The sequence below is a fragment of the Talpa europaea genome, assembly GCF_964194135.1.
Source record: "Talpa europaea genome assembly, chromosome: 4".
NCBI lineage: Eukaryota > Metazoa > Chordata > Mammalia > Eulipotyphla > Talpidae > Talpa > Talpa europaea.
The window spans coordinates 26,703,810-26,720,787 of record NC_140070.1 but is presented as its reverse complement, the minus strand read 5'-3'; the positions used below and the strand labels follow the sequence as shown (position 1 = coordinate 26,720,787).

The following is a 16,978-nucleotide window of genomic DNA, read 5'->3' as shown; positions in this document are numbered from 1 at the left end:
GCCAGGGATCGAACCGGCGCTGCAGAGGCTGTGGGCAGCATCGCAGCCCAGCGCTCAACCGCAGCACCACCAGGGGAGGCCCCAAGGAAAACCTTTTTGACAATACTCTTATTTGCCTTGCTAGTCTTTGACTCACAGATTCTACTTTGCATGCAGTGAAGAAAGTCTCTGAAAAAGTAGAACTCATAGCACTTCTTTTTTTCAAGAGATTTTAAGCAGTAAAACAATTTAAGCTATTGCTTGAAGGTGTCTCAGAAAGAGCTATAAATCTCCAAGATGGATGTGGTTCAGGGAGGCCTAAGTATAGACTAGGATGGAGAGATTTGGTGCATCTGACACAGTCCAGCAAAATCCAACAGAAAAGCAGTACGTACAGGTCTCAGAGTTTGAGTCCATTATCATTTTGGATTTTCTGAAGGGAGGGACTCTAAATTCATCTGTCAAGAATATTTGAAATTTTATTGTAAAGGTTAATATCCCAAACTCTAGACAGACCACAGAACAGCAGATACCAAAATTCTCCCAGTATAACAGGACAAAAAAATCACATACCACCAATAAGTAGAAATTTACTGTTCCAAAGTGAGTTCCATAGAAGAAGAATGGCTTTTAAAACCTGCTATTGGTTTTCCTGCAAGAGAGAGATATTGAAATTTATATATTTTATATAATATATTCAATATATAAAAATATTTCTTTTTTTAAAGATTTATTACTTTATTTATGCATATAAGAGCTGGGGTACAGGCCAGCGATGCAGGGGATGAGAGAATTCAACAGAGACAGAGTGGGGAGCAGAACAGGTGGACTGACTGAAATACAATGCTGAGGGGGGCAGCAGGCAAGACAAGAGGGGTCTGCTGAGCCATGTGGGCTGCTCCCTGGCCAGCCAGGGATCAAACTCGTGCTGTAGCAGCTGCAGATTGCCTCATAGGTTGTGTCTTAACCCCTTATGCCACCAGGGAGGCCCCCATCAACATATAAAAACATTTCTAGATAATAAGAAAGAAGGAATAGGTGCCTTGGTATAGTGTGTTCACATACACCTGGAGAGGAAAGAAGTAGGGGGTGGGTATACAGATACCTTCAGTGGTTTACTAGTATTCTATTTCATTACAGAAATATATATTATACATAAACATATAAATTATTTTATAAATGGCATATATTCCATAATGTCAAAAAATCAAAATCTTTAAACATTTACTATTTATTGAATAGTATATCTGACACTGAAAATAACAATTATAATAAAACACTAGGATTCTACCAAGTGATATTTTTAGTTCGTTGCTATTTCTGGTATCATCTGATATTATTCAAAATAATCCTCATAATAAGGATTGGCTGCTACCTTTTTTTTATCATTTACTTTCTGCCAGACCCTTTTTAGGAATAATTTCATCATTCCTCAGGACATCATAGAGTGTTTATGTCAAATGAGATTACTAAATGCCCAACCAACTAAAGCTGACTTCAGTAATGAGATTATCATCTCATATAACTAGGAGTCTGGAAGACACAGTGGGTCCCAGATTCATTCAAAAAGTTCCACAACGTCATCAAGGATCCTTGTTGACAAGAATTTTCATCCTCTGCTCACCATTCTCCGTATATGGACTTGGCCCTTAAGCGTGCCCCTCCTGTTTGCCACATGGCTGCCTGAGGTCCAGGCTATACGCTCTACAGATACAGCGAGGTAGTTAAAAAAAAGTCATGTGTTCTTCCAGGCATCTCTTTTTATTTGAGAGGAAAACCTTTTCCATCAACCTCTTATCCCAGAAAACCTCCCCATGAGTCCATCTGCCCACAATAAAGTCATAGACACCTCCGCTAATGCAAAAAAAGACCGAGGAATTAAATAGCTGTTATTTCACTTTCTGGAAGGATGGAGGTTGACTAATAAGAAAGAAGGAATAGATGCCTTGGTGCTGAGTGTGGTATGGTAGCACACACCTGGAGAGGTGTGAGCCTATATCTGAATCACAGTGTTGTATACCTCAATTAAAAAAAAAAGAATTCAAAATAAATAAGTAAATCAACTTCTTATTTCCCAAAAAATAATAAAAAAAATACAGGCCTCCCTGGTGGCACAGGGGTCAAAGACAGTGGTATCAAACTACTGCCAGCTACTGCAGCACAAGTTCAATCCCTGGCCAGCTAGGGAGTAACCCACATGGCTCAGCAGACCTCTCCTGTCTCACCCACTGCTCCCCTCAGCAGTGTGTTTCAGTAGATCCTCCTGTTTTGCTCCCCACTCTCTCTGGTGAATCCTCTCAATCCCTGCACCTCTGGCCTACACCCCAGTTCTTGCATGCATAAATAAATAAATCTTTAAAAATATTAATAAACCAAAAAAGGTAGTAGGGTGAAATGTGACTGTTGACAGGCAATCCAAGTATGGGCCACCAAATTGTTAGCTCTGTTGTATAGATGAAGAAACCAGGCTCAAAGTGGTTAAATCAGGATCCTCAATGTGACACAACGCAGGAGAGAAGCCCAAGTCTGTCTCAATATTAATCCAACCACACCAAAAAGAACTATGGGTACAGTTATTCCCCAGCAGGAGTGGGGGAAATAAAAAGTTCTATTTTGTTGAGAGGTTTCCCCAGCCTCACAGCTCCAGCCACGAGTGGTGGGATGTCGGAGGTGGTGTTCAAAACAGCGACCATTTCTCTGTGAGGTACAAAGATGAATATGGCATGCCCAGCCTTTGAGGGGCACACCTGAGGGAAGGACACAAGTTGACACGTAATTGCAGCAAGGATGCCAATCTTTTCTGAAGATACAGCCAGAAGCCTAAAGAGCACAGAGTTATAGGAGAAACCAACTTTGGCTGGAAAACAAGAGCAGGATTTCACAGAAAAGGTGAAATTTGAATTGGCTTAAAGACGGTATTGGAATGGATGAGGAAGAGAGGGTAGGAAGGGCTTCCAGGCACCTCCAAGGTCTGCCTAAATCAAAGGCATCTGTTTCCAATGAAAACTGTGCTGTTAATGGAGGTAGAGAAAAAAAGTTTAGGAGCGCTGTTTTTAAAATTACCTCAAATTTGAAGCTAGCCACAAATATCTCCAAAAGGAAAGCAGATTTCAACATGTCCAATTAATGCTTTGTAAATGTCTTACCAAGCATAGGAGGTTCTATTGAAAAAAAAAAAAAAGATTTGCAGATAAGTTTCTCCTCTGGTTTTCTCATGATTACAGTTCTCATTCAGAGAGGTCACCCTAACTCAGTGTCCCAAACCAACAGATCCTTTTCTTTGATCTATTTATGTGGAGACCAAAAGGAACAAAAAAGGGATTTCAGAATATGTCAATGTTATCCACACTTCATCTTCTGCTGTAAATAACAGAGTTGTAAGCAAAAAACAAGTGGTTGTAACCTGTCTTTAATCTGCATCCTGAGTTTGTTCATAAATACAAAACAATCTATAATAAGAAGAATTAATCTGTGAGTGAAGGCAGAGCTCACGTGGATTTGGATGTATAGTTACTGGCTAATTAAAGAAAATTTTGATCAGTTTAAAGTCTATAAGAGAATCTGCCCACAGTGGTAAATAGAGGGAAAACTATACTAGAAGATGTGTCCAAGACAAATTCAAGCTAAGCTCTGTCTGATTTCAGAAAATGGAACTTGCATTTCTCTGAGTATGATTGCATTGGTTTAGTTGAAAACCTATTGTAACAGTTTGGAATATCTTTCAACTCTGACCAGCCAAGCATAAAGCAAATATTTTATTTTTATAGAGATACACAAAGATTTGTGATCCACTGAATGATCTACCTAACTCCAACATACCCCTCCACCAAATTACCTACCGATAAGCCTATGTACCTACATTGCTAACCTATTTACCAACTCACCAACATACCTACCAACCCACCTACCAACCAACCAACCCTCCTATCAACCAACCTCTCAACCAAACATCTATCTACATACTGATCAACATCCTTACCAACACATCTACCTTCCTACATCAAACACTCAGTCTATATACCTGCTGACCTACATATCAATTTACCTTACCAGCTTAACCTCCTATATACTAATCTACCTACCTGCTACCTGCCAACCGAACTGACTAACCTAGTCAGAGAGGAGCCCATACAAAACTTTCACCCTTTGCTTTGGAGTCAGTATCCCATTTTAGGAAAGAGATGTGGAATAAGTACTCCCCCAAGAGGTTAAGCACTGCTGGCCCCACTAAGTATCCGAGAGTTTTGAAGCCAAGCCCAAAGTCTCACTGGCAAAGCATCAGTGAAACAGTATTATCAGGCTGCTCATCTGATTTGCATTTCTTTTAGTAGTCATTTTATTAATTCTCCCCATCTATGAATATAGTTTTCCAACACTTTAGTCTTATTCTAAATCCTCTTAATAGTGTTGTATAGTTTTTGTTATATAATTCCCTCACTTCTTTTTTTTTTAAATAATAAATTTTATTTTGATATTCCCCATACAATTGCAGCCCCCCCATTCTGACCCCAATCCCTCCCCTCCCGCCCCCGCCCCCCTAAAAGTGTCTCTGGTTCATAGTTTTTTGTTGATTTTGATTTTCACTTTCTTATAGTTATTCATTTTCCTGGTCCCTTATTTAAGTTTTCTAGATTCCTGCTATGAGTGAGACCATCCAGTATTTTTCTTTTTCTTTTTGGCTTATTTCGCTGATCATGATCCCTTCCAGCGCCATCCATGTTGCTGCAAATTGCATGTGTTTATCTTTTTTGAATGCTGAGTAATATTCCATGGTATATAGGTACCACATCTTCTTGATCCAGTCATCTGTTTTTGGGCATTTGGGCTGTTTCCAAAGCTTAGCTATTGTAAACAGTGCTGCTATAAACATAGGGGTGCAGGTGCTCTTTGGAATTGATGTTTCTGTGTCCTTTGGGTAAACACCTAGGAGTGGAATTGCTGGATCATATGGAAGCTCTATGTTTAGTAGGTCCAGAAATCTCCACACGGCTCTCCACAGTGGTTGGACCAGTTTGCACTCCCACCAACAGTGCAGAAGAGTTCCTTTTTCTCCACACCCTCGCCAACATTTGTTGTTGCTATTTTTTTTAATATGTGCCATTCTCACTGGTGTAAGATGGTATCTCATGGTAGTTTTGATTTGCATTTCCCTGATGACAAGTGATGTTGAACATTTTTTCATATGCCTGTTGGCCATTTGCATTTCCTCTTCAGAGAAGTTTCTTTTTAGCTCTTCTGCCCATTTTTTGACTGGATTATTTTGTTTGTTGTTGTTGAGTCTCATCAGCTCTTTGCAGATTTTTGTGATCAGTCCTTTATCATTAGTGTTGGGTGCAAAAATGTTCTCCCAGTTGGTGGGGTTTCTCTTTGTTTTTGTTATTGTCTCTTTTGCTGTGCAGAAGCTCTTTAATTTGATGTAGTCCCAGCTGTTTATCTTTGCCTTTACTATCACTGCTTTGGGTGATGTGTCTGTAAAGATGTCTTTGATGTGCATCATCTGATTTGCATTTTAATGGCCATGCAAGTGTCTCTTTGGTGTGTGAGTGGAGCCCTCAAAGAGTTGGGCCATGAAGAAATACAATGATTTGGTCCAATAAAAAAGCAAGAATAGCAGATGCCTGGGAAATATTTTCATTCAGACAGCCAAATATGTTATTTTTATTAGTCTCTTGTAAATTGATAAAGAATATAGGAAAGCAAAGTGAGGATTTTAGGAACAAACTTACATTTCCTAAATCAGCAAATTCTTAAATTTTCAGAGACTTAGGAATTTTGACAGACATAATCACCACTGAAAAGGTTGATAAAGAAGCTTTATTTTTAGTCAAAATGAGTACTACTGGGGAAGCAGTATCGGGAAGAATCTGGTCAGCTGCTCCTGCTCAACTAAAGTACAATTACTGCTTATACACTGTTGTGAAAAGCACAGACAATAGAAAGACAATATTAATTATTCTAACCAAGTGTTTACAGGCAGGTGTCTGGCAATTTTCTGACATCCTTAGGTAAAGGTAAGAGGCAGAGGAGGGCACAGACTGTGTCTGTGGGCAATCTGTGGGCAGACTCAGTCTGTGTGGGAGAAATGCAAGAACTATGTTGTGAAATTTATTGCTTAAAGTGTGTCTTTTGTTGATGTGTGAGTCTGGTCAAACATTCTATTGCTGTTTATTCATCCAGAAGCAACAGGATAGTGTGGAGGTCAGTGTCCTGGGTCTGCAGGGGCAGCTCACAAAGCATCCTCACAGCCAAACTGGCCTGAATTGGCTCTGGCCTCTGTCATTTTTCTTATGCCCCCAAACTGCTGATTCTACTGATTTCCTTCCTCAGGATGCTAGATAGACTAGTCCTGGTGGGGCAGGGCAGCCGCAGGGATCAGTGCACACTAAAATTGTTCTAACATTGTCCCAGGTAGTTCTAACATGCAGTCAGGGATCAGAATCACTAACAAGGAGGAGATTATTGAGATGGGGTCTCAGGAAGCTTCCAGGCTCTTGGAGAAGAGAGCTGTGATCAGCTGGTGAGGTTACAGCTGTGGAGGATGGAAGAAGTTTACACTCCATGCCCTCACAGACCAGGTGACATAGAAAGTGCAGAATCTGGAGTCAGGCAATCATAACCCAATCCTGTCCTTAACCCAATCCTGTCCACTCTACAACCTCTGGAATCATGGTCAGTGTCCAGCTCCCCAACAGCACTCTCCTCATCCTACTACTCATCCTACAGAGTGTAGTTAGGATTAAGTGAGAAACATATGCTACGTACTTGTCACATAGTGGTTGCTTAATAAAGGGATGTTATCATCATCATAACCAGACACCCACACCTCTGTTTTGGGCCACTTTCTGAGTTACATCTTGACACCGAGTAACAGAGGAGCTTTCTGAACTAGGAGTAGCAATATTTAAAAAACAAAATAAGAACACTGATAAAACAGAATTCTATAGCCAAGACAATTTTGTCAACTCATAACCTTGTGCAGGGGTCAGCAGATCCTGCCCAAGGGCCAAATCCAGCCACACCCAATCAAATATGAATTGTCTAGTGCTGTTTTCCCATAATAGAGAACATTCAGCCCATAAAACAAAAATATTGACTGTCTGGTCCTTTATGGAAAAAGTTTGCTGACCCTTGGTTTTAGTTCATCAGTTCTCATTGTGATCTAGGAATCCCAGAGACCCTTCCAGGCGATCTGTATGTCAAAGCTATTTTCACACTAATGCTGATGTATCATTAACCTTCTTTTCTGTGTTGACATTTGTACTGAAAATACAAAGGCAATAATGGGTAAATCTGTCTGTGCCTTAGCACAAATTAAGATGGTAGCTTAATGTACTCATAGAAATTTGTCACTACCACATGCTTACAGGAAAACAAAAGCCAGTTTCATTGAACTCCGGGTTTCTCAGCCCTGGCACTATTGACATTTTGAGCCAAATAAATCTTGGTGGTAGGAGCGACCCTGAGCCTGTAGGATGTCTAGTAGCTGTTCTGACTTCTGCCCTCTAGCCGCTGCCAGTGGTAACAATCAAAGACATTACCAGACAATTTTGCAAATCTCTCCATTTTAACTGAATATGAAGGAAAATGCAATAGCTTTAACCCAGTAAACAAAAACTCTTTGGGGTCTCAATACATTTTAAGAGGGTATGTTAGTGGGCAGGACTCCCAAACCTGCCTGCTCTAAATAGGTTCTGCCATCTGCTGCATAAAGACAAGCATGCTTTCGTGCAGAGGACATTCAATAGAAAAGAACTTTAATACAATTCGTGTACAATAGAGAGAAGAGTTTAAAATAATTTCCATTTAAACACCCAAAGTTACCCATTCCCTTGTGAGTAAATGCTCAGCCAAGTGGGGTTGGCCCAAAGCAAAGCCACTGAGGCCCATAAGCTTGCCACTAGTCTAAGGTACCTTCTGGACGGGAACCATAAGAAAGGGGCAGAAAGGGTCAGGCAAGTCTGGAAGAAAAAGAACAAAATCAAAATATAAGTCAAGAGAAAGTCTGCTTTTGTCAGCTTCCCCACCTCTCTTGTCTCTTTCAAGTGTCTGCTTCTATGTCCCCCAAGACTCTGGGTACCAGTCCCAGGTGAGGAAGCAAGCGTGGCTTCTTCACTGTCTGTTCCATGTGTTCCTGTCCTGTTCCTCCTCCAAGTTTTCTTCATCTGTCCACCTCTCTCTGCTCTTCTTTCTCTCCACTTCTTCCTTTGTCAGTCCTTTCCCAGTCTTTTCTAGCTTCACCTCCCCGTAATGGAATGCTGAGCACAAAACAACTTGAGAACTGCTAACCATTATCATTAAATCAAAAACAATTCAATGAAAAGGAAGGTAGACCTGATGATAAACAAGATGTAGAAATATATGTGTCTGGATGGCTTTGGGTTTTATGACATGAAGAGCTGGGGGTTTAGTCACAGAGGACACAAATTTAGAGACAGAGGGCCTATGTGACCTTGAGCAAGTCAGTCTTCTCTCTGAGACTCAGTTTCCCCCTGTGGAATGGCAGTGATCACAGTACTTGCCTAGTAGTATTACTGGAAGGGTCATGTGAATAAATACATAAAGTGTGTAGAATAAGCTTGACACTCAGATTAAGTGCTCTCTGTGAGTAAGCTATTATTATTTTAGTAAAAAATAATCAATTTATGTCACAAAGCAACAGGTCAAGCCTCCAATTAGGCAGACAGGTGCCGCTGATCCTCTCCAAGGGCAGAGTGACTGAAAGCAGAAAAATGCAGTCACTGGCCCCAGAGACAAAATATCATGGCACTGAGGGAGAAATCAGAATCTCCTAAACCCCCTCTTTCCCTAACACCACACTCTCTAATCTAAATCACATCTGTTACCCCGTGAGGTACATGGATGCGCTCCAAGATTTCAGAACAGACGATGTGAAGCTGGCTCCGTTTCTCATGTTAGTTCCAGAGCAGTTAGAATTTTTCTTGTTCCCTCATGTGATTAATTTCCCTTCAGCTCAATTTGGTTGCTAAATGATCATCCAGAATAGTGTTGATTTCAGCAAATACCCACAGAGCCCCCCTCACCTTTTAGAAGACATGTGCTTCACAGAAAGGCTTTAGACTTTTATAGTGAAAAGTATTCTTACCGAAACCAGAGGGACACTTCTTAGTAAGCAAAGTGGAATGACTGAAAAAATGCTCAGCTGAGGAAGTTACTTGAAATTTGAAATTGCATTCTCAGTAGCCAAGTGTCCTATATCCTGAGCCCTGTTCTTGTACCTACCCACCTTTCTGTATTAAACAGGACAAATTTTACTGTAACTGTTTTTTGTGGTTACTAAAAATGCCGGGTTTCAATTCTCAGACCTTGTTGAATTCAAATGGACCTTTGCATAACTCTGATCTGCCCATACTATTTAACACTGACCCTTCCCCAGATGCCGTATCCTGCTACATTTTCCTTTCAAGCAATTTGTCCATTCAACACACTATGTATTTCGCATGAGTTTTGTTTGTTGTCTGCCTGTCACATTATAATGGCAGGGGTTGTGTCCTTTTCCTTCAGTGTGTGCTCCTAGCTTCACCTAAGTTTTGATTTAAAATTGTTTTTAGAGAATTATAAACAGGAGCTTTGTATATTTTTCCAAGTGGTATAAAATTATAATGTGACAGTGCTCCCTGAGAAAACACTTATTTCTGCCTTAATAAAGTTTGTCTTCTCCAATTCCAAACAAAAAAAAAAAGAAAGAAGGAAAGAAAGAAAGAAAGAAAGAAAGAAAGAAAGAAAGAAAGAAAGAAAGAAAGAAAGAAAGAAAGAAAGAAAGAAAGAAAGAATAAATACAGCAGAGCCTGATGTGTGGTAGAGACCCCACATCCAGAATTACTTTTCGATAGAAATAGAAAATGTCCAGTGCAGCATAGCATGCAGTGAATTCACATATGGAGCTCTTGAATGAACAAGAGTGTCTACGTTGTAAAAGCTATTAGACTCAAGAGCATTTAAGTGTCCCGCTGCAGCCTGGCAACTGTATGAGCCAAAGTATAAAATGGACCATCAGAGACTTGTTCTCATGCTCTATATTTCTCATTTCTCTAATATTGTTCTCCTTTAATGAATAACTGTCTCTTCATTTAGCTGTTCAGCCCACAAAAGCCTGTGCTTTTGTCCCACACTCCCACACAAAGCACTGTGCTCTAATAATTGTTGACAAATATTTTTTAAGGGACTGATTAGCAGACAAATGCCACATCCCTAAGAGATGTGTTCCAGTGCAATTGTATCTGGAATCCTTGAAAGCCAGTCAAGTATTAAATATTAAGGAACTTTACTACTTAAACCTGTTCTGTAATACATATTTCTTGTAAAGCAAAGAATTTCTTTGTAACTCCATGCTTTATGGGTAAGGTCATATTTTGGCTTGTAAGACTTGTTCACATCCATGAATGGAGACATACACACTGAGTTTTGACTTCTTAGGCTCACTTCTCTGCCAGGTTGGTGATTAAGGTGTGAGAAGTAGCTCTTTGGGAGATTTGACTGATACCTTAACCATTAGTGTATTATAATGGTTATAATTATAATGGTACAAAGGAGGATTACCTGTGCCCAAAGGCAAAGATCACGCTCACTCTGCTTTGTCCTCGTGTCCAGCACAGGCGCACCACGGGCACACCATTCCTACTGGTATGCAGTAAAAGCATGAGTAAACAGAATTAAATGCAATCAAGTGCTAAACAAGAGTTTTAAAAAATAATAATGCAGACAGAAGAGGCTGCTGGGATCAGTTTCATGAGGGGACAGGAAAGGAGTTAGATTTTAAAAGAAATTAAGGTTTCAAATTTTCTAGAACAAAGAATAAAAGAGAATTCTTAGGTAGAAGATGAATTGAATTGGGTTTACCTGTCAGTTAAAACAATTTTGAGGGCCTCCCTAGTGGTGCAAGGGGTTAAGCACAGCGCTGTGAAGCTATCTACAGCCTGTGAAGCGCAAGTTCGATCCCTTGCCGGCCAGGGAGCAACCCACATGGAGCAGCAGAGCTCTCCTGTCTCACCCGCTGCTCCCCTCAGTAGTGTATTTTAGTCAGTCTGCCTGTTCTGTTCCCCATTCTGTCTCTGGTGAATCTTCACCATCCCGCACCTCTGGCCTACACCCCAGTTCTTGTATGCATAAATAAATAAACCTTTAAAAAAAATTTTGAGCATCAAGTTCCACCATATATTTATTTATAATTCTAAATATGTTCTACTATATTAACATTCTGTTTAGATATATTTAAAAAATAAGACTTTAAGAGAAGAGTTAACAATGAAATATGTCATGATTTAAATTATTTTTATTTCCTTATTAATAGTATATCACTATTTACATTGGGTACAAATATGTAATTCCCATAATCTTCTTAATAACTTTGATTTTTTTGGATAACTTCTAGTCATACTGGATTAAGTCTTGATAATCTCATAATATGACTAATGAGGAGTTTTATAGGCAGAAAAGACAGGTCCACTAAGTGAATTTTTTTTTAATTCACTCATGCCTGCTTTATTCATTGTTGTCCTTTGTCTTCAGTTTCTTTGAAGAACCTATTTAAGACATTCATGATAAAAGTTACATAATACAATCTACTCACTCAACCAAGCACATAAAATCTGGAACATGTTGAAAATGCTTAACGTGAACGAATGAGTGGGAGTCCCAGGTGGAAAGTCAGTAACCTGGCATGGATGGGGTGCGGTTACCTACTCCTCCCCATGCAGAAAGAGCCAGCAAGTCACAGGTGTGGCCCGAGGAGAGCACAAAGTCAGGAGGGAAGGGTGGATGGATTTATTGGCACAATATGATGAGACGATTTGCATATTTCTAAGAAAGGCAGTAACAGGAAAACAGCTTTATTTAAAAAAAAAACTGTTCTGAAAGTCGGAGGAAAAATTGAAACTTCAAAAAACCAATTCAGAGGCACTATGAATGAAATTCAGTTATACAGCGTCAGCGAACTCTCTAATACACTTCAGCTTCATCATCTGCTGGCTTTGGGACTCTGATTTCCTTTGTTCTTCATTGTTTCTTTCCTCCAGTTTTATTGAGATATAATTGACAAGTTAAATTGTAAGATATTTAAAGTATACAATGTGATGATTTGATGTTTGTATACACTGTGAAAGGATTTCCCTATTAATTGACACATCCATCACCTATTTACTTACCTTCTTTTTTTTTTGGTAAAAACATGTAAGTTTTTAGCAAATTTCAATTATACATTTAGACGCTCACATCTTATTGATCTTGGATCTGAAAATTTGTACCCTTTGACCAAACTCTCCCTGTTTCTCCTATATCTTAGTCCCTGGCAACTACTTTCCCACTACTATTTCTTTGAGTTTGATTTTTTTGCCAGAATCTATCTGCAGTGGTATCATGAGGTTTTTGTCTTTCTTTGCCTGACTTATATCACTTAGTATAATGCCCTCTGGTTTCATCCATGTTGTTGCAAATGACTGGATTTCCTTTCTTTTTAAAGGCTGAATAATATTTCATCCTCTGGATACGTAGATGATAGATAGATAGGTAGATAGATAGATAGATAGATAGATAGATAGATAGATAGATAGATAGATAGACAGACAGATAGATCGATCACAATTTCTTTATCCATTCATCTACCAGTGGGCACTTAAGTCACTCATATCTTTACTATTGTGAACAGTACTACAATGAACACAGGGGAACAGATAGCACTTTGAGATCATGATTTCATTTCCTGTGGATATATGCCCAGATGTGGGCTTGTGATCACATGGTAGTTTCATATTTAATTTCTGGAGGAATCTTCATCTCTATGCATCATGGCTGCACTTGTTGGATCCCGCCTGCAGTCACATGCTTTTCTTCATTGTCCTGGCAGGAGAGAGCCAGGAGCTGCCTGCCATTCCTGGTGAGCCAGCTGGCCAGCATGGAACATTCTTTCCACCATATTCTTCTGCTGGAGATTAAGAGCATCACAGACACCTTCTCCTCCATCCTGGGCCCTCAGAGCAGAGACATCTTCCGCATGAGCAACAGTTTCACTGCCATCGCCAGGCTCCTCACCCGGCAACTGGAAGCAGCCCAGACCAGAAGTGACAGGTGAGCAGGAGTCCCTGGAACTGCACGGGTCTGCTGTGAACCCACAGAGGCATCACAGAGGTGTGAAATTTCACAGGATATAAAATTTCCCCCCAAATATGTCAAATCCACTATTTCAGCATAGATAAATTTCTGAATTTGACACTTGCCAACATTTTTTCTAAATCTGAAAAACCCAAATGTAACAACAAGACTTTCTAGAAAATCCATAAGAGCATCATGGACCACATCTTATTCCACCATAAAATATGGTAAAGGAATAAGTTGCGCAAATAATATTTTACAATATTTATATATTTATTTAATAAACATTTAATAGTTGCTTGCTTTGTAGCAGAAACTGCCAGAAGCTAGATACATAAAGCAAGATAAAACATTTTCTTTTACCCAAAGTGCTCACTGTCAAGTAAAAGAGATAAACATTTAAATGCATAATCAGAGAGCAGCAGGAACATTTTGCAAATCAAAATGGGGTCAAGGAGTTTGGGTGACACAGCAATGGGGCTATCTACCTCTGCATGGGATGGAAAGAAATGAGAAACTGAGTTTAGGGAAAGCATCCCAGAGAGGTCAAGTTTTGGACCAAGTTGTGAAAGGTGCCTACATTATACCAGTGAGGCTTGTGCAGTGTGAGTTTTTGGGAGCAGGAGTTATTTGCCTGGCTAGTGTGTGTGTTCACAGGAGGGTGATACCCGACAATGCCAGTGAGGTGTTGGGAAGGGACCCAATGGTAGAGGGTCTGACTGGACTTCCTACAGAATTTGAATTTTACCCTAGAGGTTCTGAGGGGTGATTGTGGGGGAAGTGGGGGGTTCATGAGAATTGTGTTTCAGGAATTCACTCTGGTTCCAGTCTGACCATGTGTCAGGAGGCACAGACTGGACCCAGGTTCAGTGAGAGCAGGACAGAGAAGTGTCCATGGTTGATCATAGTGAGTGAGCTGCTGTGGGCAGAGAACTGAATGCCTGGGCTTGAAAAGGGAGAGTGGACACAAAGCCAAAACCAATCCTTTTAAAAAGCTACTGGGGAAAAATTTAAGAACACCATGCAAAGAAGTGGGCTTATTTCATTTTGTTATATTTTGAATAGGGAGACACTTGAAACATTTTATGATGTTTGAAAGTTCCAGATGATATATCTGGATATCTGTAATAATATAAATACAGTGAATGGTATTATAATATAAATTAGTAAGTGTAAAGTGGTTATTACTTTCAGATTCATAACTTCAGTTGATGGTCATGACCACCCTGCAAGGTAAGGAGGCAGATGTTAGAGTCCTATTTCACAGAAGAAAAAGAGACTTAGGCAAGTTAAATATCTCCCCAAGGTTGTGGAGACTGACTGATGGAGGTGGGCTACAAGTCCCCATCTTCACGCAAGTCCAATGTACAGAAAAGTGTTCTGTTCTTAAGAAGGCAAAGGGACCACTAGAAACAACCAGCAAATTTTGTGAGTTTAGGGGGATAAAAACAATGCATACCATTTCCAATGTGAAACAAGAATTTTAAAATCACAAGAAGCCAACCTGATAAAACAGGGAGCGTTTAGCCTGACACTTCACATAAAGCATGGGGTAGATCTGGAGGGCCTAGGAGACACCAACACCATCCCTCCATCAGACCACGGTGAGGTTGTTGGTGGAAGTGCACACTACAGGCTATGGAGCAGGAGCGAGGTCCTGACCAAACCGTGGTTAAATGGGTGATGTTTATTGTTTTGGCAGTGAGAGTGAGATTTTTGTGTTTCTTAAACAGCCTTTTTACAGACTCAGGACCAGACTCACCCTGGTACATCCAAAGATCCAGTCTGAAGGGGATGGTCTTTCATTGATATGCAAATACAGCCATTTTGTATACAAGTTGGCCAATTTTTATGATATGGCCTCAAAATTTGTTTTTGAGCCTCTATAGATGCTGTTTGGGGGAGCCTTTCTGTGTGTTCTGTGCCCAGTCAGCCTGCTTATTCCTTTTCTAGTGATGCAGGCACGAGTGTCAGAAATGAAGGCTGGGGCAAGCGTTGTAGCCAGTGGTCCAGCTCATCTCATGTCTCCATACATGCAAAGTTGCAGAATGCCACTTATCACCTGCAAGGTTCTATGTGTGAAAAAAGTTTATATAGTTCCCGAAGTCTTTCTTCATTCTTTTTCCTTCGTACTTCTCTTTCCTTTTCTGTTTTGGTTCTTTTTATTTCTGTGTCTTCAAGATTACTTATTCGTTCTTCCATTTCATCTATTCTGCTTTCATTGCTTTTCCCAGAGTTCTTTAGTTCCTCCATTAATTCTTTGATCTCCTGCATTTCTTTTACTTCCCTCTTTAGGGACTCAATTTCCTTCTTCTGATCTATCACTTTTTTAATCATGGCAATTTTAAATTCTCTTTCTGAAAGGCTCAGAAGTTCTTCCAAGTTGCTGTCGTTGCAATCTGGGGAGTGGTTTTCTTTTTGTGATGTGCTTCTTTCCTGAGGAGTTGTTAGGTTGCGTGTGGTTCTTCTACTCCCTACTGTCTGTTTTCTAATTTGTCGTATGCGTTGGGACACTGTGTTGCTCGGACTGACTGGCATCTTGGGTGAACTTCTCCGCTCCCCTCTGGCTCTTCCAGGAGCCATCTCTGTCTTCTGGGGGAGCTTTCTGCTGGTTTTAGGCAGTTTTTACTGAAGAAATGTCCCTGTTCTCAAATGGCAAAGCGGGATGCAGTCCCTGCGCCTCCGGTTTCAGGCACACTCTTCTGCGCACCCGGTCTGCCCCGGACATGGGTGCCTGCTCCCTCTGTGGGCTCAGACCGCTGGTCGGAAGGGGCCTGGCGTGGCCTAACTACCCGGCTGGCCACGGGGTCCTCCAGAAGCCTTCTGCCCTTTTCAAGCAGTCTTAAGAAATTTCCTGTTCTATGGGGTGTTAGTGACTTTTTTTTCCTGGTCGCTAGGTGGCGCCAGAGATCTCTCCTATTGTCCTTGGGGGGCTGTTTTTCGCCTCCCCCCACCCCGTGGGACAGGGAACAGAGCGGGAATGGTAGGGTACACCTCAACAGCTTTGGGGTGCTGTGTCTGCCTTGTGCCCCACCATCGTGGAGAACCCACGCCCCGAATTTTCGTGCCCCGGGTCTCAGTTCAAAGCCCTCAGTTCCAGGACGTGGGCTGTAGCCCAGTTCAGTGGAGCAAAGAAAGTTTGTTCAATAAATGGTGCTGGGAAAACTGGGTCTACAATGCAAAAGAATGAATCTTGACCACTACCTCACACCATACACAAAAATCAACTCAAAATGGATTAAAGAACTAGACATAAGACCTGAAAACATAAAATACATAGAAGGAAATATAGGCGAAACACTACGGGATTTGCACATCAAAGACATCTTTACAGACACATCACCCAAAGCAGTGATAGTGAAGGCAAAGATCAACAGCTGGGACTACATCAAATTAAAGAGCTTCTGCACAGCAAAAGAGACAATAACAAAAACAAAGAGAAACCCCACCAACTGGGAGAACATTTTTGCACCCAACACTAATGATAAAGGACTGATCACAAAAATCTGCAAAGAGCTGATGAGTCTCAGCAACAACAAAGAAAATAATCCAGTCAAAAAATGGGCAGAAGAGCTAAAAAGAAACTTCTCTAAAGAGGAAATGCAAATGGCCAACAGACATATGAAAAAATGTTCAACATCACTTGCCATCAGGGAAATGCAAATCAAAACTACCATGAGATACCATCTCACACCAGTGAGAATGGCACATATTAAAAAAACTAGCAACAACAAATGTTGGCGAGGGTGTGGAGAAAAAGGAACTCTTCTGCACTGTTGGTGGGAGTGCAAACTGGTCCAACCACTATGGAGAGCTGTGTGGAGATTTCTGGACCTACTAAACATAGAGCTTCCATATGATCCAGCAATTCCACTCCTAGGTATTTACCCAAAGG

The 16,978-nt window shown here is 40.6% G+C and overlaps 1 protein-coding gene across 3 annotated transcripts in view; it reads left to right on the top strand.

The window, feature by feature from the left end:
• The window catches only part of VEPH1 (ventricular zone expressed PH domain containing 1), a gene marked incomplete at both ends in the record, with an annotated part of 188,363 nt that overhangs the window by 73,728 nt on the left and 97,657 nt on the right, over window positions 1-16,978 (top strand). For all 3 annotated transcript variants that reach the window (XM_084231249.1, XM_084231248.1, XM_084231247.1), the window contains one exon: window positions 12,839-13,059. In XM_084231249.1, the coding sequence (XP_084087375.1) occupies window positions 12,839-13,059 (221 nt within the window). The remainder of the gene's footprint in view (window positions 1-12,838; window positions 13,060-16,978) is intronic.